Below are 26316 nucleotides of genomic sequence, written 5' to 3' on the forward strand. Positions count from 1 at the left end.
TGTCATAATCGAAGACTGCTATAACATGAAATATATGGCAGAATGTGGATAAAACAGAACAGGAGATGTACAGTTCTCCCCCACGGCGCTGCATCTCAAAATTAACACATTTTTTAATGAGTATCAAAATGGAAGCATGTCATCTGGAATGGTGGCCAAAGCACAAAAGGGCATACAAATGTTTAATATTTAATTTAATTTGGTATTCTATTTAGCAGTGCAATTAAAACTGCAATAAATTGCAGTCTTTTTAGTTAATCAAGTGAGCTAACTAAGATTAATCAACAGCCCTACTTTTTTTCAAACTGATTCTGTATTATTCAGATTACAAAGCCTGGACTTCGTGGAGATGTACAGATACAAAATAGATCTGGTGCCTTGTCAGCTGTGTTTTGTGAAAGTGAGTGCTTGACCATGTTAGAGTAATGATCAATATATAACATCTTACACAACAGCTATTCATCACATATGCAGCACAATTTCTGTTTCTTTTCCTCCTTCCTTTCTTGTGGAGAATATTTTTCATTAAACTAGGAAAGTGTTTCTAGAGTTAGTGTGCACCTGCTGTATACTTGCCACCTACAGTTACAGTCCTCTTTGCGTAATGTTATCTCTACAACTGGAACTTTTGACACTGGTTGCATGTCATCACATCATAACTGCGCAATGTGAGTGGGTTTTGTTTTGTTTTTGAACACTTGAATGGTTATGACAACGATATGGTAGTGATAAAACAGGCCTTAAAGGATTTTTGGGACTGTTTAAACAAGTTTCAGATTTAGGACTGTCTTGCAAAAATACAGTTAGTATGATAATGCTGTCTGTTTCTACACTGTAGCTTCAGGTAAGGGAGGGAAGGACTGAAACTTAAGTTTAAAGGACTTGCTATTCTGCCTTGCAAAGGGATGAAACAAAAATGAAATATTGAGCAATGTCAGAACTGTCTTCTAAACACTTAATTTAAAAAATCACTTTACAATTTGTGCATATCTGATCGCTGTTGAACTTTAGATTTAGAAGCATTAATGTAAGCATGAAGTTATAGACTTGAACTTCCTTCACATGGGTCTTAGTTTTCCTTGAACTAGGACAACCATATGTCATATTTACAGTCTTGTGTGTTTATATGGAAATTGAACAGCTTTTCACAAATGGAATTTCCAGTGCAAATGCTAATACAGGTAGGCCCGGTCTACACTAGAAGGCAAAATTGAAATAAGGTACACAATTCTAGCTACATGAGTTACATAGCTGGAGTCAGTGTATCTTAGTTTACCTTACTGAAGTATCCCCACTACAGGAGGTGGACGGGAGCACAATCAGTAGTCAATTTAGTGGGTACTCATTAAATTCACTACATCAATCTCTGGGAGTTGGATCTCCGCTGCGTCGATCTCTTGGCAAGTGAGGACAAACCCAGGGGAGCTCCACCATTTTCCAGATCATCTAGAGCTGTGACAATTTGTTTCTATGTAAATTGTTTCTTGTTTATAACTTACTGGGTGGGTTTTGCTCAATATATGTAGCTGCTTTTCAAAGCAAAAGGAAAATTCAATTGCTAAGAAAGCAATTTCTCCTTCATTGATGTTTCCCTAACCCAGTAGTTTCAGGTCCATCTGATAGCTTGATATACCAATAACTAACACATTTGAGTTCTTGATACAAAATTCTCATCAATGCAGAAATTTTCAAAAATCACTTGCAGTGAGACTCTTTACTGAAGGTACTCTTGTAATTGAAATACAGGCTTTGGAATACAAAAATAATTAGCAATTAAACATAGTCCCAAACAGTTAAGAACTAAATGATCTAGCTACTTAAATACCTAGACTGCTCAGATCTTGGCTAATACCATATAGTTTATAAAATGGGGAACTTTATAACTTTATGCTAGCTTTGTAACCTACGAGTAAGCATTTAAACATGTGCAGTGGGGTTATCTTAGAATACAGTCTTTCTGGAAACAAGTACTTAAATCAGCCTGACTCTCTATGCTCTCCTCTACAAACGAATTCATGGTTTTTACTGAGGGTAAAGAACATTAATACATACAAGACTAAGTTGATTCACTTCTACTTTTCTCCTAATTACTGCAAGGCAGGCTTTTTAAGCCCTATGGTCTTGCCCCTCTGATTTGGATTCTGGTAAGTTGGTTGTATTCAAACCTTACTTGTATGAAGCATAATAAAAATGACATTTTCCTGTGTTTTGCTGATTTTACGTACCCAGTGGACAAAAATAACATGGCCCATAATTGTTCGTAAGTTGTTCTGTTCATCTGTTACATTACATTTCCATCTGCCTTTCCTAAGTGTTATCTACCTGTACTGCTCTTACCTTGTCATGTGATTTTCTTGCCTTCTCTACCTGTGACTCAAATTAAATTTTCATAAATTCAGTTATAAGGTGAATGCTAGGTCAAAAACATTGATTTCTAAGCTGCCCCTTTTGAAGTCTTTGCCAACTCTGCTACTTGATGGACAAAACCCATGAGATGTGAACATGGCTGAAGGGGGTGACGGGGGGGCAACAAAAGATGCTGCTCTAGACAGTTACTCCTGACTTGCTGTGGTCCCTAGGGTAGCTAAGAGGATATGCCTAGATAAATGTCACTTACGACATGTGGAGGCAAGGCAAGAGGTATGAGAGCTTGACAGACTGGCATAACCCAGCATTTGCCCTTTAATAACAATTCCATTTTGCTGTGTTTGGATTTTCTAGGTGCACCAGAGGCTTTCTCCCTGGCAGAGTTGGAGAGTGGTCCATTGCAGTACAGTAGTGCCCTCTGATGGTGAGTTCTGGCACGGAGTTTTTGGTCTTGTTTCTGACTTTCCAACTCAAGCCACCCAGTGTGATGTATATGTTGCTTTGTTTTTTCTGGGATGCAATCAGGTTTTTCTCCATAGGCTGGAGAGGAAATATCAATGCTAAGATAAGAGCAATATGAAATATGTATCATGGACTGTTAAAATCTAAAAAAAAATGGACTTCCCTGTATCTTTTGTTGAACTTTGGATAAATGCATGCACATAATCCTTCTAGAGCAGCTGCTTCTCCGTGAGTTTCCCCTAGTTCTGCTACCCAATGGTAGCACCCTCCCTCTGAGAAAGAAGGAAGAAGATAAAAGGATTTTTGATCATCTTTAGTTCCATTTGTTAACTTGAGAAGACAGTGGTCATTTGTTTCAGAAAGGCTTGACTAATGTTCATGCCCAGAAACCATATATCATGTCCACAGCCCACTTCACTTGCTTATGAGAACAAGGAGTCTCAAAGGTAACTCACATCTTCTTACAAAATGGCATGTAGCTTTGCCACTAAACCAATCTCTAGAATTCTTTTTCAAAACAGTTGCAGAACCACAAGGACAGCATAATTTTACTTTTACTCTTCCGGAACACTCCCTCTTCCTACTAACAAATAAGCCATAGCTTTTCATACTGGCTCCCTCCAGAGCCATCGTATGCTGCTTTTGAAATAGCTGGAAGGGGGTCACCAGTCAGGCAAAGCATCTTCTTGCCTCACCCCATCTGTGTACTTCTAGGTCAGAGAAAGTCTGAGAAAGTTGTGGAGGCAATGCAAATGATCACTGGTATTTTGTCCCAAAAAAGAGAAGATCAGAATTTACAAACTGGTATAATGGAGGCACACCTTATAAATGTTACTTTGAATTCATGTTCTTCTAGTAAGAACAAAAACATTCTCCATATTTGACACACATATTTAGATTGATTAACAGGTCATGACTGTCTTAAAGTATTGGACATGTGGTGTGAAGGTTACATGCTTTTTACATTTACATGCAATGGAAGAAATAGTTGCCACAAACAGGAGTGCATCTGAAATCTCCCACAACACAGCCATGCAGTTTTAAGCTTTTATTAATATACATCCGTGCATCCCCCACCCCCAGAAAATCCCTCTAAGTAGATGAGACTTCAAAGGCGTCATTGTCAAAGGGTCTTGTGCTAGAACTCCAGTTATATGTGCATCTGAAGAAAAAAGTTTGCAGAACACTCCTGAGGTCTTGTATCCCAGAATATGTCTGCATGTTAGTCAAAGGATACATGTGTTCCAAACTGCAAATATTTCCAGTGAGAGAATGAATAGCTCAGAAGTTTTAGATGGATCTGGGATCTTAATTACATTGGTGGATAAATATGGGCGAGACCAGCCATGGTTTGAAAAAAGTGTCCTTTGTAAAGAACTAGAGCTAACCTTTCTAATATTCACTTTTTAAAAGCTAGCTTTAAGAAAGCAAGAATATAGTTAGCCAGCCAAAAATCATGCTAATTAGTCTTCTAGAAGACTAGAATTATATGCTGTATTCAGTATTTTTAGGTAACAAATATTTAAATAGTGAATTTACTTAAAATGCAGTTGTACTAACTACTTACTCACTTGGTCTTTGCCTTGATAATTCATTCATTACTAAAGCTATTTGCTCCTTTTTTTACAGTCAAAGGGCTCGGATGCTGAGCTTTTCAGTAGTGTCACTGTGTGACATAAGACAAGGGAATCTGTTGCTAAAGATGCTAATCTTTAGTGAAATTAAGGTCCTAGTGCACCAAAGACTTTATGCTACAAAATGGCAACAGAAGACTTTGATTGTTGTCTGCTTTATGTCTACATAGGGCAAGATAACTGTAGGCTAGGGCTTGTGTAGGATGGTCCAGCATGATAGTGAGAGTTGCTGCTTTTCATATACAAACTTAAATACTGTATGTAAAGTGAATACACAGAATAAAACTAGAGCTTATGATCTAAATTTAGAAACCAGATATAACCAGTTTTAAATGAACAAGGGAGGGTAAACAAAAGGAAGAACAGGTGTAATTTTGATTAAAATTATGCAATGATGTAGGATAGTTTGTGCATGACATGAGGAGTTGTGAATCATTTACTCTCTCACTGTGTACTTTGGCATTTCACATTATTCTTTCATGTAATTTTGTTAAATGTTCCACCCTAATTAATAATTTGACAGGCCCATTTTGTTTTTTCAGTGTTTACTTTCCCAAGGTAATACTGATTAATTTCCTTTAATGCATGCACTGCATTTTTTGAGACTTGAAATTTATAAGTTTTTTAAAAGTAGCAGCACTGTGTAAATGAAGTACAGGCAGTCCTCGGGTTACGTACAAGATAGGGACTGTAGGTTTGTTCTTAAGTTGAATCTGTATGTAAGTCGGAACTGGCGTCCAGATTCAGCCGCTGCTGAAACTGATCAGTTTCAACAGCGGCTGAATCTGGATGCCAGTTCTGACTTACATACAGATTCAACTTAAGAACCCCAGGCGTAACCAAGTCAGCTGCTGCTGAAACTGATCAGCTGCTGATTCCAGGAAGCCGGGGGCAGAGCAACTCTGCCTCGGGCTTCCTATAGTCAGCCGCTGGTCAGTTTCAGCAGCGGCTGACTTGGGGACGCCTGGGGCAGAGCAGCTGGGGTGCTGCTGGGTTGCTCCAGTTGCGCCGCTCCTTGGCGCTACTGGAGCAACCCAGCAGCACCCCAGCTGCTCTGCCCAGGGGTCCTGATTCAGCCGCTGCTGAAACTGACCAGCAGCGGCTGAATCAGGACGCCTGGGGCAAAGCAGCTGGGGTGCTGCCGGGTTGGTCCAGTAGCGCCGAGGAGCGGCGCTGCGGGACCAACCCAGCAGCGCCCCAGCTGCTCTACCCCAGGTGTCGTGGGCAGAAAAGCCTGGTCTGCTGGGGAGGAGGGGGCACTAGCTGCGCCCCCCACCCCCAGCAGACCAGGTAGATGCGGAGCAAAGCCGCGGAGGACGCCTGCAGCAGGACAGCCCAGACGCGCCGCGGCTGTCCCGCTGCGGGCGTCCTCCGAGGCTTTGCTCCCCGTCTCCCTGGTCTGCTGGTCAGACCAGGGAGATGGGGAGCAGCTTTTCTCGCCCCGGAGGACGCGGGCGGCGGCACCGCGGTCATCCGGGCGTCCCGCCGCTCCTGTCCTCCGGGGCGAGAAAAGCCCCGTTCGTAACTGCGGATCCGACATAAGTCGGATCCGCGTAACTCGGGGACTGCCTGTGGTATGTAAATGACATTACATTTAAATACATAGTACAGGTTAGAACGCTGGTTTAAAATTAATCCAGAGTACAATTACTCAGTGATTGCATATGCCTCCCAACCCTACAGGTCACATACCACAGGGCTATCAAAGGAGTAGGTCTGTAGCCAAATACAGTAAAACTCCATTAGTCCGGCATCCAATGCTCCGGGACTCCTGATGGTCCGGCACCATCAGGAACTCGGAAGTGCTGGGGCAGCCGGACAGGCTTCCCCCATTCAGCTGCTGCTGAAACTGACCAGCAGCTGAATCGGGGAAGCTGGGAGCAGAGCAGCTGGGGTGCTGCTGGGTTGGTCCCGCAGCGCCAAAGGACGGTGCTGCGGGACCAACCCGGCAGGACCCCAGCTGCTCTTCCGCTGGGGGTTCCCAATTCAGCCACTGCTGAAACAGATCAGCAGCTGATTCCTGGAAGCCCCGGGCAGAGCAGCTCTGTCCCGAGCTTCCTGGAATCAGCCGCTGATCTGTTCCAGCAGCAGCTGAATCGGGGACCCCTGGGGCAGAGCAGCTGGGGTCCTGCCGGGTTGGTCCCGTAGCGCTGCCCCTCGGGGCTGCGGGACCAACCCGGCAGCACCCCAGCTGCTCTTGGGGACGCCTGGGGCAGAGCAGCTGGAGTGCTGCCGGGTTGGTCCCGCAGCGCCAAAGGACGGCGCTGCGGGACCAACCCGGCAGCACTCCAGCTGCTCTGCCCCAGGCGTCCCCAAGAGCAGCTGGGGTGCTGCCGGGTTGGTCCCGCAGCCCCGAGGGGCAGCGCTACAGGACCAACCGGGTAGTACCCCAGCTGCTCTGTCCCAGGCGTCCCCAAGAGCAGCTGGAGTGCTGCCGGGTTGGTGCCGTAGCGCCGCCCCTCGGCGCTGCGGGACCAACCCGGCAGCACCCCAGCTGCTCTATTGCAGGCATCCCCGATTCAGCTGCTGCTGAAATTGACCAGCAGCAGCTGAATCAGGGACGCCTGGGGCAGAGCCGGATTATCGTAAGGGGGGGCTATGAGGGGTCTGGGATTGCATCCCCTCCCACCCCACTCCAGATCCCTCATAGCCCCCCCCTTCTGATAGTCCAGCATATCTGATAATCTGGCACCCCCTGGGTCCTAAAGGTGCCGGATTATCGGAAGTTGACTGTAATACGAGGTATCTCATTATGCAACTACCTGTTCGAGTTTTTCCCATATTATTTCCCTGTGGCCTAATGTTGCTATTTCTTCATATCTGTTGGGTTGGGAGTATCAAGAGGTCCTCAGTTTCATTCTTACCTGAGGCTTTTTCCTTCAATAGTAAAAGTTTGACAAGGCTTGAGCTTCACTGAAAGATGAGGGTCAGCTATGATCTAGTTAAATTATGAGACTTTTCTAGCTATAAATAAGGTTTGAGAATTATTTTTTTAGTTCATGGTACAAGGTGTTGTCAAGAAGACACAGTATCGCACAACCCAGTCTTACTGTAGCAGTCATCCTAAGGAAATATTTTCTGTGGCTTCATCTATACTTGAAATTTGTAGAAAACTTTACACCAGTGCTAGTAATTGAGGGTATTGCTAGTATAGATTTTTTTGGTGGTACTTGTATTACTGTAATTTATTATCAGTCATTTTACTATCTGCTCAGAGCATATGGTGGTGAAAATGAAAGTGGTCAATATATACACATCCACCAGTGTTAGAAACAATAGAGTTGCTCTGATGTAGTGCTGTGGTCACCAACCTATTGATTGCAAATGACTGGTAGGTCCTGGAGACTCTGCCAAGTAATTGCAATCCTCAGATTGACTGACTGCCGGGCCCCATGCTGCTCCTGAAAGCAGCCAGATGGCTGAGTGCACACACATCTCTGCAGCCCCTTCCAGGAGTAGCGTGGGGCCAGGCAGTCAGAGGGTATGTCTACACTACCCCCCTAGTTTGTACCTCATGGAACGAGGTGTACAGCTAGTTCGGATTAGGAAGCCTAATCCGAACTAGCTAGCCCGTGTAGCTGCGCGGCACGGGGTCTGACCTAGCCGGCATTTAAAAATGGCGACAGCCGGCTTTATGCAAATGAAGCCCGGGAAATTCAAATCCCGGGCTTCATTTGCAATTCCGTATGACTACGTTACCCCCCCTAGTTCGAACTGGGGGGTAGCGTAGACATACCCAGAGAGCGTTGCCTGAGCCCTGCTACACTGCTGACCAAGAGCCTCCTATGTTAAGTGCTGCCTGGCTGAAGTCTGCACCCTTTCCCCCTCTGCCAGCCCTGAGCCTGAACCATGGGCGGTGGGTATCCTAGGCAAGAGAAGGCACTGCCTCACCTGGCCCTGTCCATGCCCAGCCCTGTGTCATATCTGCTGGCCAGATCCCAGAAGCTCTGGGACTGGGCTCATACCACCCACCGGCTCCCCAGACTTGTGAGGTTGGTGGACGCTACCCAGGGACAGGGAGGGGGGCAAGAGCTAGTCGTGTGCGAGCGGCTCATGGGCTCTGGCAGGTGTGAGGGGCTTATGAAGGAATGTCCTATTCTTTTCCTTTGTGTAGAAAAGACATGGAGGCAGATTCTTCACCCAACCAGTATGCACATTGTCCCGATATAAGATTAACTTGAAAAGAAGTTACTTTTAGGGAGATAATTATGTATTCCTTCCTGCCAGTGAAGTACAAGTTTTGATGCAAATGACTGTAGATACCCCCAAGACATTGGAGAATTAAACTTACTCTAGTCAAGACAGTTTTACAGCTCTATAACAAGATAAGTTTACTTTGAACAGCTAACACTTTGCATATAGATTACAGAATCAACAACCACAGGCTTGCCTTTTTCCAGCAGACTAAATAAAGTAAAACATGGTATTAAATATGTGATGGTATAAATAAAGTGTTTTAAATTCAAATTGTAGATCACCAAGTACTGTGATGAGGTTTACTGCAAGTCAGAGAGCTGAAAAAAAGTAGTATTACAATAGAAATCCTAGCAGTTTAGTGTAGGCTCTGATCACTGGACAATTCTCAAACTCCTGGGAATTATAGATGGAAGTTTCCAATTGCTTATTGGAATAGAAACATACAAATTTTGTTTCTGTAGAAAATGAGCTTTAGCGAAGGCCAAAGAATTTAGCTACATGACCCATTCATTTAGCCCTGGTTTACACTAGGGTGTTATTTCAAAATAACCCCCATTAGTTGACTTTATAAGGGCGTGTCCACAATACCAAGCCCGTTATTTCAAAATAATGGGTCATTTATTTTGAAGTCTGTACTTCTGCTTTCCTCTGGCAATAATGCTAATTTCACTCTCCAGTGCCGCTATTTTGAAATAACTGCTCCCCAGAGTAATTCGAACTAGTTACTCCCCAGTGCTTCCTGGGGCTCTGTGTCGAGGTAGCCCATCCACATTAACAGAGCCTCCCTCGGACTAATTTTAATGTTTCCCCATACTGAGGACATGCTATTTCGATTTTGTAAAATCGAGAGTTAAGTCAAATTTAGTTAGTTTGACATAATTTTCTAATATAGACATGCCCTTAGGGAAGTATATTTACATTCTAGATTGCAAACTAGCATGAAAGAGAGGAAAGGTGGTGTGTTCTGACAGTAATTCAATTAATCCAGCTTGAGAGCCAGATCAGTGGTGAGGTAGTAATGTAATTAAGTGATGGTTTATGTTTTGCTGGGGGGTTTTATCACAAGTTTTTTGTGCTGGAGCTCCAACCCCTGTGTGGTCCCTTGTGGAGCTGGAACACACAGAATCTACTAGCCTGGGCCCCCGCTAACTACCACATTGATGACTCCCTAACTGTGATGATTGTACAGTCACCACAGTTTGGGAGTCACCAATGTGGTCGTTAGGCATCACTGATGTGGGGTTCTGCCACGTTTTTTTCTTAGTTGATGATGATAACCATTTGGCTGCATGCACATGTGTGGTGTGGGGTGGGGTTTTTTGTGTACTGTCATGGGCATTTGGGTAGCCTAGGTGGGGAAAGACACAGTCTTCCCAAATCTCCAGGCATGACCCACCCACACTCTGGCCCCAAACACCTGCTGTAGTTGTTCTGGGGGTGGAGTGTTGCTGCTCCCAGCACTCGCCCTCACTGTGCTCCATGGCAGGAAGGCTGGACTCATGGGCCTCCCAGTACTCCGAGGGGCTGAGGAGGATTGGGCCATACAGCCGCCTCCTCCCCTCTCTTTCCATCCTTGTGGTGTAGGTGCACTTGGCACTATGCCCTGCCTCTTTCCCTCCCCATAGTGGGGGTGTGTGTGCACTTGGTGCACCTCCCTGTGGTGGGGAATGGGGCCTCAGCAGATGGGGTGTGGCTAGGGGGGCCTGCCTTCTGTAGCCCTAGCTGCACCTACCGCCTATGTGTACCGTGTTGACTTTGCACAAGTTGACATAACAGACTTTGGGAGAGTACCCAAAGACCTGTGGCCTAGGTCTTAGGCCTTACACCAGACCTATGATATGTGGGCTTATCTTTTAGGCCCTCATCTTACTACACAGGTGAGCACCCCTTCTCATTGTACTAAATTAAATTTTATGGATCTCCACCTTAAAGTTTTTTCGAACACATGATGAAAACTGTAAAACTAACATTATACATAACTTTGATATCGAGTTTAAACATAACTCCTAAATGCTTCTGGTTTCCTTACTGTCCCATTGCCACAAGTCTTTTAAAAGATGCACCTTCGCTTTATAAGCTCAATTCTTTGTCCCCTTGCCTTCATGTGATGCATTACATTTACTGACAGTCATGTGTCTTGAATCTAAATTGTTGTGTTTTAGTTTTTCTTCCATGGCTTCCTTTCATTTATTTTTTGCATACATTTTAATGAAATAGTAACCTTCTGTTGTATGTAGTTTTCTGAGCCACTTACTTCTGACATACTGCTTGGTTTATGAGTTTTTTTTGTCATTCCACCTATTTGTATTTCTAAAGGGCTGTGGTCCCAGTTTGTCCTAATTGATTGAAAGGATGAATAAACAGGCAGGACATTTTGCAATAAGGGTTTGAAGAGTAGTGTAAGGCATGTCAGCAGCATAGCTGTCTATATACTCGTATACGTGTAGAAATGACATCAATTTAACTAGATCAGCCTCTAAATATCTTCTCTTACATTAGTGAATATCTCCCTTTGTGTAGACAATCCTAAATCGGTTTTGTTTTTAATTGTCCTTAAAGTGATTTATGAACATTAACACCAGGAATTTGCACCAATTTAATTAAATTTACAGGCAGTCCCCGGGTTACATGGATCCGACTTACATCGGATCCCTACTTACAAACGGGGTGAGGCAACCCTGCACTAGCTGCTTCCCCCCAACAGACCAGGGAGACACGAAGTTAGCGCCCCTCCTCCCCAGCAGACCAGGAAGATGCAGAGCGGCTTTTTTCAGCAGACACCTCAGCTTGAGAATAAAGGACTGAGGGAAGTGAGGTGTGGGAGAATAAAACTGAGCTCTGGAGAAATGTTTGGCTAGAGTTTCCCCTACAATATGTACCAGTTCCGACTTGCATACAAATTCAACTTAAGAACAAACCTACAGTCCCTATCTTGTACATAACCCGGGGACTGCCTGTATATATTTTTAAATATTTTAAATCAGTGCAGTTTCTGCACTCCTGGGATACTGATAAACTGACATTGGACTAGAAAATATATAATAAGTGTCTGGATTTTATCTTCAGACATCATAACTCCATGTAATCAAGCAAAGATGGGAATAAATGAAAATTTTAAATATTCAAAAGGCATGAAAATCCTGCGAATTTTATTAAAGATGTATGCTGCTAACCCTCAGTTTTCTCAGACTTTTAGTCAGTGACTGTTACTTGGAAAATTTCCCAACTAAAAATGGGTAGGTAAACAGGCTGCTTTATTTTATCTCCCTCTCATTCTATATGTTTATTGTAGAGTATAAGCTGTTGGAGTGGAGACTTTCTATATGTGGACAGCACCTAGCACAGTATGGATACTATGGTCATGCAAATAATAAAATAACAGCTTGACTTGAATGTTGGGGCGGAGAATTTGAGTCCTATAGACATCCTCATGAACCTATATGAAAATGCACTTCAGAACACTTAGGAAATTGAGAATTTCTTGATCTCTAGTTTAGCTTATGGAATAATTTTTAGTGTAAGTGTTGTCTTTGTTGCGATTGATATAATTACCCATAAACAATAGATATAGTATCTTCTAGCTTAGAAAACTGATGGAATATTGTTTGTTTCAGAGTTTTGACTAGCCTCTTTAAGGTCCTCCTTAAACTGATTTGATCATTCAATACCAGTAGAAAAAATGGGATTAATCAAAGTAAAAACATGAGTTTTCAAAACCTTGTCATTTTGCTAAGTCTCCTAGGCTAAGTCTACATGACAGGCTTCTTGTGCAAGAAGACTTTTGCACAAGAGTTTTTGCACAAAAACTTCTTGTGCAAGGGCATGTCCACACCTCAAAGTGCTTTTGCGCAAGAGAGCGTACACACTGTTGGACGCTCTTGCGCAAGAAAGCTCTGATGGCCATTCACAGAATGGCCATCAGAGCACCTGTGTGTTTTTTCATAGGGGTTTCTTGCGCAAGAAACCTTTCTGGAGCGTCCACACTTGCCTTCTTGCGCAATAGCTGTAGTGCTAAAAGCAGTTATGCCTCAGAAAAGGTTTATCTACGGTGGAAAAAGCCCTCTGTTCTGCCTTTTAACTGCCTGTTTAATTATGCAAGAGCTCATGTGAGATGTGGATGCTCCCCGGGTTTTTGCGCAAGAACCTTGTAGTGTAGACGTAGCTCTAGTGTAACTGCCACTAGGTGGATTTGAACCTGAAACCTCTGGCAGTTAGTATAGAAGCCGCTACAGCTTTAGCTATAAAGCCAGCTGGCTCTCAGCTCAGGCTGTAGAGCTCCCCTTCTCTCTTGCTGTAAGTCATGTAAGTGCTACTTTCTGGGCTAGTGAACCACACTAGGCATTCCACTAGCTGAGGAAATGCATCCTGAGCTTCAGAGACTCAGTTGAGATCCTGGATGAGCCCCCCCACTTGTAACTGCCATTGGGTGGATTTGAACCGGGGATCTCTGGAGCTTAATGTAGAAGCCTCTGCAGCTCATGTTATAAAGCTAGTTGGAGTTATAGCTCAAGCTGTAGAGGCTCCTACACAAAGATCCAGGTTCAGACCCACACAATGACAGTTACACTAGCATATGGTGTATCTTTGTCTTTCGGATTGTAATCTCTCTGGGTATGTCTACATTTGCACCCTCTTTCGAGAGAGGAATGCAAATGAAGACATTCGAAATTGCAAATGAAGCCGGGATTTAAATATCCCACGCTTCATTTGCATTATGGCGCTATTTCAAAATAACAGACGCTGTTAAGATCCAGTTACCGTAAAATCTCGACTATAATGTGCACCTATGCATAATGCGCATCTAACTTTTAAATGTCAGAAGCTCTGAATAAATTGAACTCTTATCTATAGTGCGCACCCCGACCTTGCCGTATTTTGTCTTGCCTTTTTGTATTGTTGGATAATCACGCGTGAGCTCATGAGTATACAGTGCACGGCGTTCCATGCTCTCTTTGGGATGCCATGAGTTGTCGGCGATCTTACACGACCGCTGAAAAACTGAAAGTTGTTAGCTATGCTGAGACTCATGGCAACAGAGCTGCCAGCTGTGAATTTGATAGACTCTATGTTAACATTCGGCTTTGTAGACGGCAGAAAGAGTGCCTGCAAGCGCTGTCTAGGATGAAGATGGCTGAGCGAGGTAAAAGCGCTGCATATCCTGAGTTGCAGGCCAACCTGGTTGAATAGATTGCTGAGCATAGACAGCAAGGCGGTGGTGTTAGCATTGCGGAGGTTAGAATGTAGGCTTTGACCATTGCCAAAACGTGTGCTAACACAGCCGGGTTTAAAGCTTCATATGGCTGGGACGATAGGCCATGGCGATTCATGAACCGATCAGTCCGATGCTGAACAACAATCACACAGAAGCCACCACTGGACTCAGACACCAAGTTACTGCAGTTCCAAAAGTTTATCATAAAGCTATGGAAGCAGCACTGCTACAACCTTTCATTAATTGGTAATGCAGATCAGACACCATTACATTTCGATAATCCCTACGACAGAACACTTTAACTGAAAGGTGCCAAGACAGTCTCCATTGCTACCACAGGCCATGAAAAGTCTAGGTTTACCGTAATGCTTGCTTGCATGGCTGACGGAACGAAGCTGCCTCCTTATATTGTGTTCAAGCGCAAGACAATGCCAAGGAATGTAATCTTCCCGAACACCGTTCACGTGTGTGTTCACCCTAAAGGCTGGATTGATGAAGCTTTAATGCTTGATTGGCTGCAGATGGTTTGGGCAAAGCGGCCAGGTGGACTTATGAGAAAGCGGTCTCTAATAGTTTTGGATGCATTTCAGTGTCATCGTATGCCATCCATCAAGGAAAGGCTTCAGCAGAACAAAACAGACTTGGCAATTATTCCTGGTGGAATGACCAAAATGTTGCAGCTGCTTGACGTGACAGTTAACAAGCCAATGAAAGATGCACTATGCAGGAAATGGAACATGTGGTTGTTGGAAAGTGAACATACATTTACTGCAGGTGGACGTATGCGAACACCAACGCTGCAAGATGTTACCCAGTGGATAGCAGATGTCTGGCTTGAACTTGATCCCGGTATCAGAAGGAAGGGGTTTCTGAAATGCAGCATCTCTAATGCTATGGGTGGCAGTGAGGATGATGCCCTGTAGATGGATCAGAGCGATGATGAATTGGCCGAGGGCGAATTACCGGTATGCGAAGATGACAATGATTTGTATTACCTGGATGAAGATGTCGAGGACTATACCCCAGAAGATATTGCTCAACTGTTCGAGGAAGATTCTAACAAAAGCGAATTCGAGGGCTTTGAAGATGAATAGATGATCAATTAACATACTGGTATTTGCTTATTTGCGCTGCAGTGTTGATTTCATTTGTCTAACTTACCTTTTTGAAACTCTGTATATAGTTTCTTCTTGTTGCTAATAAAAATCAACTTAACTTCTGGTGTCCTGCGATTAATTAATTGCCGCGGAACCGTCAAATGAAAACTTAAAAAAAAAAAACTCCTATGGATAATGCGCACCCTGACTTTAACACTTAAAAAAAATGGGGAAAAAACTGTGCATTATACTCGAGATTTTATGGTATTTTGAGAGAAAACCCTTCTCTCTAAATAACTGGTAAACCTTCATTTGCAATTTCGAATGTCTTCATTTGCATCCCTCTTTCGAAAGAGGGTGCAAGTGTAGACATATTCCTTGAAATAGTGTATTTTGTCTTGCAAAGTATCTAATGTTTGGTGCTTAGATTAAAGAACACTTTTTATCACTGCTGCTATTACCATGCATTTTTGTCCAATAGCTACACTTTCAGCATATCTGTAAGAATCACACACCATTGTCACACTTTCCAACAAAGCATCAGAAAGCTAATAGAGGCTGTGAACTTATGGGAAAAGAAAACTTTTGATATCCTTCAACATTAATATTGATCAGTCTGTCTGGCTATAGTAATAAACGGTCATTCAAAACGTGGAGCTTCAACTTAGATTCTTAACCTTGCCTGCCATGTTTACATGTGACAGATACAGGACTGTTACAGAAGGTACTTTTTTGCTATAGTGCATATTTGGAGATGGACTGTCTTTAGTCTAATGTTCTTTTCTCTAGATGTGACAGTGGTTTACCAAAATGGATTACCTGTGATTTCTGTGAATCTTCCATCCCGGCGCGAGCGTTGCCAGTTCACACTAAAACCTATCTCAGACTCTGTTGGAGTGTTCTTACAACAGCTGCAAGAAGAGGACCGGGGAATTGATCGGGTTGCAGTCTACTCCCCAGGTATGTTGAATCTGCAAACAAATGGACTACACACATTATTTCATCCACCGATAGCACCTTTTCAGGCATTACAGTTTTTTAAAAGTCAAAACTTGAACATGTTTAGCAGAAGAAGTGCAGCCTCCAACATAAAAAGTATCTTGTTACTTCTCTGAAAGCATGCTCATGTATTGCATGGGCAGGTTGGACGGTGGTGAGAAGGGACACTTCTAATTCCAACCTCCAACTTGGAAACTTCTTATTACTAGCGCTGTTGCTTCCTTACCTTCCCATCTTGCTCTCAGAAAAGTGATTTGAAATGAAAGGTATGTGGAGCAGGAGCACGCTACCCTTGCTGCAACATTAATTACTGTAACTCTGTGAACAACTGCTCAAAGAACCTCATTTTTAGAAGTTACATAGGTATTTTGGAGTGAAGCAGTAAAGATTCTAAAAGTGGCCAAAAAGAACTTTATATTAATACCTCTGAATGAGAATCTTTTTAGCAAAGAATGAAAGATCAATGTACCATGGGCCAGTTTAAAAAAAAAAATCTTGAAAATAGAAATATGAACACACATCAGTTAACTTGTTTTCCCTCTCCCTGCCTGTCAGATCCAAACATCTAGAAAGGTGCTGGCATTTTCCCACTATGAAAGTTAGGCCTACAAAGTTATGCTTGATTGTGGCACCAGCATTCAAGTATGAGAGGCCTCCCATGGGCACGTTCTGTTTAAAGAAATCCTAGAAGAATCATTCTTTTCCTTGCAATGGTTTTCACAAAATTAGATCATTCTGGGAAGAGAAGAAAGGGTCTGCTGCTACTGCTGCTCAAACATTTTTCCTCAAATGTATTTTTAAACCCTACAATCTAAACGTATTCAATCAGTTGAAATTCTGTAGTCCTGTGTTTAACAAGCAATGGTTTTGCTTCTTCATTAACTTGCGTAGACAGCCTGTGCCCCGTCTCCAAGGTTTTTTTTATTAATCACCCAAACTACAGTTGCTCAGCTAGCTGTGCTATGGCCACTATACGTTTTGCTTGTGGTTACCCTAATGTCTAGTCTGAAGACATGACAGGAGTGTACCAAAAAGGATTATTCCGAGACTGTCAGTCACACTGCTGGAGGTGTCTAATCAGTTTTCAAGGAGGAGTATTCAGGGAGCAAAGTGCACTCAATTATTGTGCTTACATCTTCCATTTACCACCACACATTTAAAAACATTATTACTGTGGGGTCTCAGAATGACGACACATTTTTAGCAAGTCTTTGATGGGAAATTCAAAAAAGAGGACCCCTCTGGGTTGGAGGTGTCAAAGCTGTTGTCACTTATTACATAGATGGTGGAAGTAATCACTTTTTATGCCAACATCACATTATTTATAGAACCCTATGCAATACAAAATTTGTATCTTCCTCCAATCCACAAATATGATCCACAAATACAAAGCGGATATCCGCATGTTGGCAGGGATGGAATGATTAGATACAGGGCATCCAAAGTCTGTACTATTGCAGACCATGATAAGTACTTGTTACATGATAAGCTCCTGAAAGTACTTGTTACTCCACACAAACTACAGAGGGTTTACCCCCCACCCCATATGGATGATTCAGCAACTGAATAAGTCCTTGCTAAGAGAGGAATATAAACTGGGAGATTTTGCATGGCATGTCAGAGTAATAGCTGCTAGGGAATCATTATAGTTCCTAAACACTTTCTAAACCCAGAAATTGTGTAAGAAATGGTATCAAATTCCTTAACTGCTGCAGCTACACAGGTGAGTGGTCTGTTCCTAATCCTTAATCAGTCCATCTGTGATTTGTCTTATAGATGGCACACGAGTAGCCTCTTCAACTGGCATAGATCTTCTCCTCCTGGATGACTTCAAACTGGTCATCAATGACTTAACGTATCATGTTCGACCACCAAAGAGAGGTAAAACCAATTTGTTACATCTGAAAAATAACTTCAGAAATGTCTACTAGCAAATTCAGATCTTCGTTATTTAAGGAGCTACTTCAATTTCACCGATACCAGAACCTAGTTGACTAGGTCTGTTGTGAAGGACATTTGAATAAAAGCAGGTTGTTTCGAAAGTGAATCTTCCTGTTGTCTAATCAGCTATTTGAAGTCCTAATTCAAGGTTGGGCAAGTTCCAGCCCGCAGGCTGATCCAGCTCATGTATGCTTTTAATCTGGCCTGTGGCCTGCCCTGCCGGGATCCTCAGGCATGGAGTATCTCCATGCTGCTCCAAGCAGCACACTGCTCAGTGTGGCTCTCTGCACCATGCACTGGGGAGGAGGAAAGACTTCATGTGTTGCCTTCACCCCAGCACAATCTCTCCTGCTCCGATTGGCTGGAAGCCAACCAATAGGAGCTGAGAGATTATGCTGCTGGTGGGGGTAGCATGCAAAGCTTTCCATGGCGCACAGGGCAGAGAGCCACATGGAACAGCTAGCCTCTTTGAGCAGTGTGGGGCTTCAGGGAGTCTGCCTGAGTGTCCTGCTGAGTTGCTGGCCAGGGGCTGCCTAAGTAAGCATCTCCTGGCCAGAGACTGCCATTGGCACCCCATCCCCTCTTATACCCCAGTCCACTGCCCCCGATCACCACCCAAAGCCCCTGCACCCCCATTTTCTCCACCACCCCAGGTCACAACTTCTTCCCAGACCCTGCACCCTCCTTCTGCAGCTTTCCCCCAGGCCAGAATCCTCTCCTGTCCCCATACTCCCTCCCAGACCCTGCACCCCAATCCCTTGTCCCAGGTCACAGCCCCCTCCTTCACCCAAACTCTTCTTACACCCCTCACCATCTCCTGTACCTCAGCCCCCTACCCCGAGTTCCCTTCTGCACCCAACTTCCATCCCAAACCTCATACCCCCTCCATAGAAAAGTGCAGTCCTTGACCACTTACCACAGTCTTCGAGTAGCCCTCCATCAAAAACTATTACCTTCCCCTGTTCTAACTTCAATGTCTGTACAATTTTCAATAGCATCCAGTGTTCATAAACAAACACCCATTCAGTTCTCAAGCAACACCCGTACTAATAGAGGAATAAATAAATATAATTATAATACTTGGTTTAGGTTTTTGGGTGTTTTTTACTTTCAATTTGGGGAGTTAAATTCTTCAGTTTAGATTCAAAATGTGACATCTATTAAAACTACTGGAAGAACCTTCCACATACAAATCATTTTCACGTACAAATCATTGAGGCATGCAAGCTATAGGACTTTGTGTTCTGAATGTGGCATATATAGTGTGGCCAGTAGAGGTAGCAACATGTGACCAAACTGTTACCAAAACTGTGTTGACAGTTGAGAGATGGTACTCCATAGTGAAATAAACTTAACAGGACCGTGCCAGCCTCTTCTTGGTGGGGTGGCTGATCTGGGCTAGCTAGAAAATTGAGAGGATTGCATTGTACATCTTATGAGCACACCTAAAGAAACACTGAGGCTTCTCCCCTTCCCCCATGTAGGATCCTGGAGAAACATGAGATCTCTGTCCCCTTGCTGCTTCTTCACAGGAAGGTTCCTATAGCTGCCATGGGCTCTAGACCAGTAGCTCCAGGTTCAGCCCCACACTGCCTGCTGCCCTCCACTACAGCTCAGCACCTGGCGAGCCTGCCAGCAGCAGCCCTTGGACAACCAAGGCAGCATAAACAGACCTCTTGACACATCTGCTGGCCCCTGCCTCTCCTCATAGCAGCAGCATCCTCTTGCACGCAAGATTCAGCCATACTTCCTGCTTTCTGTGCCACCCCGTGCAGCACCCAGTACTCCCTTACCTGGTTGCACGTTACTCCTCTACAACATGCCGGAATCCTCCTCACATGGTGCCTGCCCATCTGGGACTCCTCCCCATTCATATGCTTCTATTTGGCGCTCTCCACCCTTCATCCACATCCCCATTCCCCTAACCATACTCCTTCCCCCTTCTTTATGCACACTCCTCCCCTTCTCTCTCCCTACATGTTCCATCCTGTCCTTCCTTGTTTGTTTCCATGCTCCTACTGCGTCCTCATGCTCGATATGACACTCTTATTTCTCCGCTGTTGCTGGCTGTACCTTCAGAACTAGGTGGTGGGAGAGCAGCACCTTCTAGCCGGGCACCCAGCTCTGAAGACAGCACCACTGTCAGCATGGAACTGCAGAAGTAAGGGTGGCAATTCCGTACCCTGCAAGTGTTAATTGTACATCACATTTGACTTCAGCCCCCAGTGAAAAGACAAGTTTTGGGGTGGCTATATTCACCCCATTCCTCCCAACACTACCCCAGGTTGCAAACCTCGAAATAAAGAGAGGAGGCAAGTCAGTGTTTTAAGATGTCAGTAGCAAAATATTTTAAATCTCAGTGAGTAGGATTGGCATTGGTCTTCTGTGCTATAAATAGGACTCAGCTGAGGATTTGGGAGGTTTATTAAGATGATTTTTGGAGCACCCCAGAAGCAACAATATTATAGAGCAAATAAGAGGAAAGAAGTGCCCATCCTCAAGTCATTTTGTCCTCCTCTCTTCTCTGTCATCCTGTTGCAAGTTGAGTAAAGCCACAGCTGCTTATATTGATCTGTGCCCAGCAGCCAATACTTGCCCAAAAAAAAAAAAAAAAAAAAACCTTTTTCAAGGATCAGTTTTCCAAATAAGGTAGAGGTTTGAGAGCTGGTGGATTCTTAAATAATGCAGGCTTTTGTGTGCGTTCTGGTCACTTTGTATATCTTGTTGCATAATATTTCATCCCAACACCACTAGACCCCATGGCCTTCTAGACTATTGTGCAGCTGCTGTTTTTTTGTCCAGAAGCTACTCTGCCTACTTGGCAAAGGAGTCAGATCATCTACAGGTTGATGGTGATGGAACTCTTGCTAATTTTCTCTCAGCTATCAGTAGTAATCTGAACAACACTGCCCATTGGACAACAGAATTAGAACTAGGATCTTCCCCCAAATTAAGGGATTAGACTGTTTTCTGGGTTCCAATGGCCAGGTTAGAGGACTACAGGAGGGACCATGAATTACCTGATCTTTAGGAAACATCAGTGACAGAGCAAGGGATAAATGAAAACACAGATTAGCCCTAACACTTCCAAGTTCCAGAAATTAGTGATCTGCTCAGGACATCATGTACACCTGTGCTCTTTGGGAAACAATAGTTTGCTACTTTAAAAGCAAATGGTCCTTAGAAAGTACTGATGTACGTCTTAATGTCCTCTGTATAGTTCTCAAAGCTCTAGCTGAACCACTGACAAACATGCTACAGGTGATGAAATGGATTTCTGGAGATACGTGGCAGTAAAATGCCATCATCTTCAGGTTGCTAGCGTACAAGTCCATGAATTATCCTGTAACTATGTAAAACAAAAGCTCCCACTTCTTAAATTCACATATTTAAAGCTGTCTTTGAAAAGATGTATCAATGAAGAATTCACTTTGGAGGCCATTTGCTCCCCTCTTTAATGTGCCTGAGAGGTCATTTCCCCACTCTTGACTACTGATTCTCCCTCCACACATTCCCATGCCCCAATTGGTCTAAGGAATGAGACATAATTTGAACGAAATGTGTCCTAACCATAAACCACTGGGACCTAAAGCTCTTCTCAACCAGTCTTAAGACATTATACTACATTGATCTGCCCATTAACCTCTCGTTTTCTTTGTAAAATCAAATATGCAATTATATACTTGTGTGCACTGGGAGGAGTTATTTGTTCCAGAGTACAACAATTCATGTAACTTTAATACATGATGGCGACTTGACCTAACACTTGATCAGCTATATTTACACAGCTCAGCTGTGTGCTAGCACAGACATTAGTAGTGCAAATTCAAATGGAGTCTAGGATCAGCTGTTCAAATTTAAATTTTCACCACTAGCTCATTCTCCAAGGAGAATTCCTTGAATAGCAGCTGGCTGTAAAATTAATATTTACCAACAACCCTCACCCTTAAGTTTCATATAACTTTTTAGCTGTATTTTCATTTGACAAATACTCTCTCAATATATTTTAGAAAATAAAAGCCAAGAAACCATACATTTGAGTTTAAAAGATATTTTCAGCCAAGCATGCAAGTAGAAGCCACTTCCTTTTTAAAGGGCAATTTATTGTTCATATTAAAGAAAACAGTTGATCTTTGAGTTAAATAAAAGATTAACTGTGCTTTAATATTGAGCCATCTCTGAAGCTGCTGGTGTTAAATGTACCTTTTTTTAAAAATCTTTATTATTGAATGGATGTTTTTCACACACAGTTTGGTTTCCAGGTCTCAGTTAAACCTACAAAACAAGCTATACAATTTTCAGGTTTACTGCAATTTACTGAATACAAGTTTATATACAAAGTTCTAAATGTATTGTATTGACAAATTAATACTAGAGAATAATATAAGTAAGCAGAATTAAAATCAATCTTTTGATCTTTTAACATTGTGTTTTGTGGCTTTCTAATATTTGATTTCTCAGCTTTAATATTGAAACTGAGGTTTTCTGCAAGGAATATATACTAGCTAGTATTTTGTTAGATATGACCCTCCTTTACTGTCTTGCTTGATGTTTAATAAACAGTCCACATTTGGAGCTGGGGTTAAAACTGTTCAGTTAATTGGCATTATTGGAATATTTGTGTATAGGGCAGTATGGCCCAGTGTAAAGTATAGCTTTCTTCCCAGAAAGTTTCATAACTTTGCTTATAACTCTAGTGCTGCAGCTCTCCAGTAGACTGTTCCATAAGTTTTGTCTGCATGCAGAATAGATACTAATGCAAATCCCTTCGATCCCATAGCTATTTTCAAGAGTACATGATAACCAATGTGGATAAAGGCACATAAAGCAGTCTCCTTCTTCTTTAGACCTCTTAAGCCATGAAGATGCAACCACGCTGAATGATGTGAAGACATTGGTTCAGCAGCTGTACACCACTCTGTGCATTGAGGAACACCAACTGAACAAGGAAAAGGAGTTGATTGGGCGGCTAGAGGACCTCAAGGAGCAGCTAGCACCCCTGGAAAAGGTGAGATGGAAAATCTCTCGTGGAAATATACTTATCCGCTGAGCACATTTACGTTCATGGTTATAGTGAAGACTTTCTTAAATGGTGGCATTCATTGTACATTGTTTTAGTAGCTTTTAAAGCTGAAAGACTGGCTCATTCAATGAATGAAAAGCTGTGTGTATGTTCTTCACAGAAAGATAGTATTCGCTGCAGAGTTGGAAAAAAAAAATTAAGTATTTGACAGGACCTTAAAGTTGGTTGCTTCCCAAATTGGCCCCAGACCAAAACCCCACACTTACAAAAAGTGTTGTCATTTTTAAACCATTCTCTTTATTTCATTTTGGTAAGAGGATGAAAACAAGACAGACTAATAAATATTTTGAGTCATATTGGTTTCAAAGCAATATTTTGATAGAGTGAAAGTAAAAATAGATCACAAGTGGCTGTAACCATCTCCAGAGCAGTCAGTAGCATAAAACAAAATAATTAAAATGCATATTAAAAGAAAGAATGGAAGTGGTGCATCAAAGCACACACTACAGCACAAGTCTCAGAGGGGTAGCTGTGTTACTTTGTATCGGCAAATCAATGAGGAGTCCGTTGGTACCTTAAAGACCAACGTATTTATTTGGGCACAAATTTTCATGGGTAAAAATGACTGTCAGATACATCTGATGAAGTGATTTTTAGTCATGAAAGCTTACGCCCAAATATATCCCTTAGTCTTTAAGGCGCAACAGTACACCATAACATAGTGATGACAATCTTATACATACATAGCCATCTATGTTTCTAATAAAAATATAAGTGATAATATAGCTTAGTCAAAGTGAATGTGAGATGTTGACCCAAAAGAGGCTAAAAGTTTTTTTTGGTTTTTTTTGCTTCTTGAACTCTTTCTGCATAAACTATAAATCTCAATCAAGCACTATCAACACTAATCACTTCTGTAGAAAGTAGACCTTTATTTTTACCTGCTCTCAGAATGAGTGTGTCAACCCCCATCACCTATTGAGACTACAGACCTGTTTGTGTCCAGCAGGTCAGGATGGAAATCAGCAGAAAAGCAGAGAAGAGGACTACGTGGGTTCTGTGGGGTGGACTGGCCTACATGGCCACTCAGTTTGGGATTCTGGCTCGGCTCACCTGGTGGGAGTACTCTTGGGACATTATGGAGCCAGTCACCTACTTTATTACCTATGGGAGTGCTATGGCAATGTATGCTTACTTCGTAATGACACGTCAGGTAAGTCTTGCCCTCTGTTATCACCTTAATGACAGGCTTACCCTTTGGACGTCTTCATTTTCCCTTTCACACTTTCTTTATTCCTCTCCCCCATTACACTCTGCATTTTCCCCATTCCTTGCTGTTGACACGAACATGAAAATTACACTCATCTGTTACTGGATTTGCACCATCTACTCATATGTTTGCTATTAGTCTGCCATGATGAAACAGAATTATCAGTAAGTGTTCTCTCCATGTGAATAGCTTTGAATTACTTAGAATTAGATAAGACTGGAACCTTATTCCTGCAGATCATGGAGGATCCGTACTTCATAGAGCACAGCAGGAAAGCTGGAAAAATGTGTTGGATTAATTCTTCTCCTGGTTTTACTGCCAAATGCTTTTTTAAATTTGGGAACCAGGGTAATTTTTCATGTCTATGATCTGCCATGTATTTCAAGGACTAAAAGGAACAGCACTTCGAGGGGATGGATGAGAAGTACAGTAATGGTTGTAATGCCCATCCTAGATCCTGCTTTTCATTGTCACTGCTGCCTGTCTACACCCCCTTTCTCAGCAAGCAACCCCAAGGCTATAGCAAAGTCCATTCAGATTCTCCTGTTTGAAGAGCTGCAGTCCTTCAAATCCTTGTCTCTATGTATTCCACTGTTAGTACACATGCACCCCGACAGCCAGTCAGCAGTGTCCATTAGGAACACACATGTGCTTTGAGAGCTCTTGTGCTCCTGTACAGAGGGTACTGATGGGATAGACCCAGCTGCCCGTTGGCTCCTTCTCAACAAGCTCCAAAATGGAGCTTTTCAGTGTTCTGCTCTTTAGTCGTCCCTTGCTTTTCTGTAAATGTTTGTGTACTTATTAGAGTTCATTAGGGTTAGATCGTTTGGTAGTTTTATAGATTTCTTAATTTTATTTTTTCTTTTCTGGTCAGGGATTTGTACTGGCCACTACTAGAATGAGTAATGTCCTCTCTCTGTCTCCTGACTTTGCCCCACTTGCAAAGCAGCAATTCCAATAAATGACAGGTCCTCCTTTTTTGTTCAGGGGAAGCACACAGCTGATGTGGGTGATGTGCAAGTCCTTTTCTAAAAGGATCGTAAAAGCTAGGGAAGCACATCTGGAAGTGTTCCTTGCACTGTGCCATGCAGCCAGCCTTCACTCCAGACAGTGGAGGTCTTCTGGAAAAATTTCACTGCAGTCCATTAGTGCTCTGTGGCTTCCACATCCACTAGCTCCCATGCTTAGTTTTTGATGACCAGGTCAAGAACTGTTAAATCCAAGTTCATTTATGTTCAAAGGTTTATTGCCCTCTATCTAAAAATATCAAAGAAATGGTGCCTGTTAACACCTACACAGGCTAGGATTCTTAAGAGCAGTATTAGATTGACAAGATTGCATCTGCCTCCAGAGAGGTTTGACATCAGGTCTAGCCTCAGTCATTTTCAAGAGTGTCTTCATACCTCCCGAAGGACTTGTCAATCTCTGAAACATGTCTCCTTAACCTTTTTTGGTGAGCATGCCAGACAACATCTTGGTTGTATGCAGGGCTGATGGAAGTCAGTGTATGTGCAAAGCAAACATTATCGCTATGTCTTTATAGTCCCTCAGGATATTCTTATCACAATGAAGTGGTAGAAGTACTCGCCTGCACAATAGACTGGCGTTTTCTTCCTCATCTCTCCCATCAAGGATCTGAGTGGACATGGACTATCAGGCAGAAGATCTGTGGGACTCACACTCAGTTATAAATGTACAAATCTACTATATATTTGAGAGTCTGTCTGTTCAAGAACTCCTCCTAAATAAGAGCTAGGACCACCAAATTTGGAATGCAGCATCCTCTTATAGCTTAAAGCAAGGTCAGGATTTTGTTGTGCCAGGACAACAGGATGTGCCTGGAATGTGATTGTTTCTCATAAAACAGAAGAGGACGACTCTGGTAGCAGGGACAGTTATTTTGTATAATGACTACAGAGGGGCAGCAAGGGGCCAGAGGTAGGGCTTGGGACAGCTATAACCCCATTGGAGCAGCAGAGGACAGGGGTGAAGGGAGAGACGGCTATCTACTGAGAGAGTTTGTCTGTTTGCGTTTGTCTGTCTGTTTATCCCCCAGCCAGGGGATATGCACCCTCCCCTGACTATGCCTGCTGCAGTTGCAGCAGCCATGGGCA

General features: G+C 43.0%; 1 protein-coding gene across 4 annotated transcripts in view; it reads left to right on the forward strand.

Annotated features, from left to right (window-relative positions):
• The window catches only part of MCU (mitochondrial calcium uniporter), a 144230-nt gene that overhangs the window by 110896 nt on the left and 7018 nt on the right, over positions 1–26316 (forward strand). For 2 of the 4 annotated variants that reach the window (XM_075935006.1, XM_075935008.1), the window contains exons 2-6: positions 2722–2791; positions 15759–15929; positions 17745–17849; positions 22757–22917; positions 23939–24145. In XM_075935006.1, coding sequence (XP_075791121.1) covers positions 2722–2791; positions 15759–15929; positions 17745–17849; positions 22757–22917; positions 23939–24145 — 714 coding nt within the window. The remainder of the gene's footprint in view (positions 1–2721; positions 2792–15758; positions 15930–17744; positions 17850–22756; positions 22918–23938; positions 24146–26316) is intronic. The other 2 variants (XM_075935007.1, XM_075935009.1) reach the window with 1 other exon arrangement.

The sequence above is a fragment of the Pelodiscus sinensis genome, chromosome 8, assembly GCF_049634645.1.
Source record: "Pelodiscus sinensis isolate JC-2024 chromosome 8, ASM4963464v1, whole genome shotgun sequence".
In the NCBI taxonomy this organism is placed as follows: Eukaryota; Metazoa; Chordata; order Testudines; family Trionychidae; genus Pelodiscus; species Pelodiscus sinensis.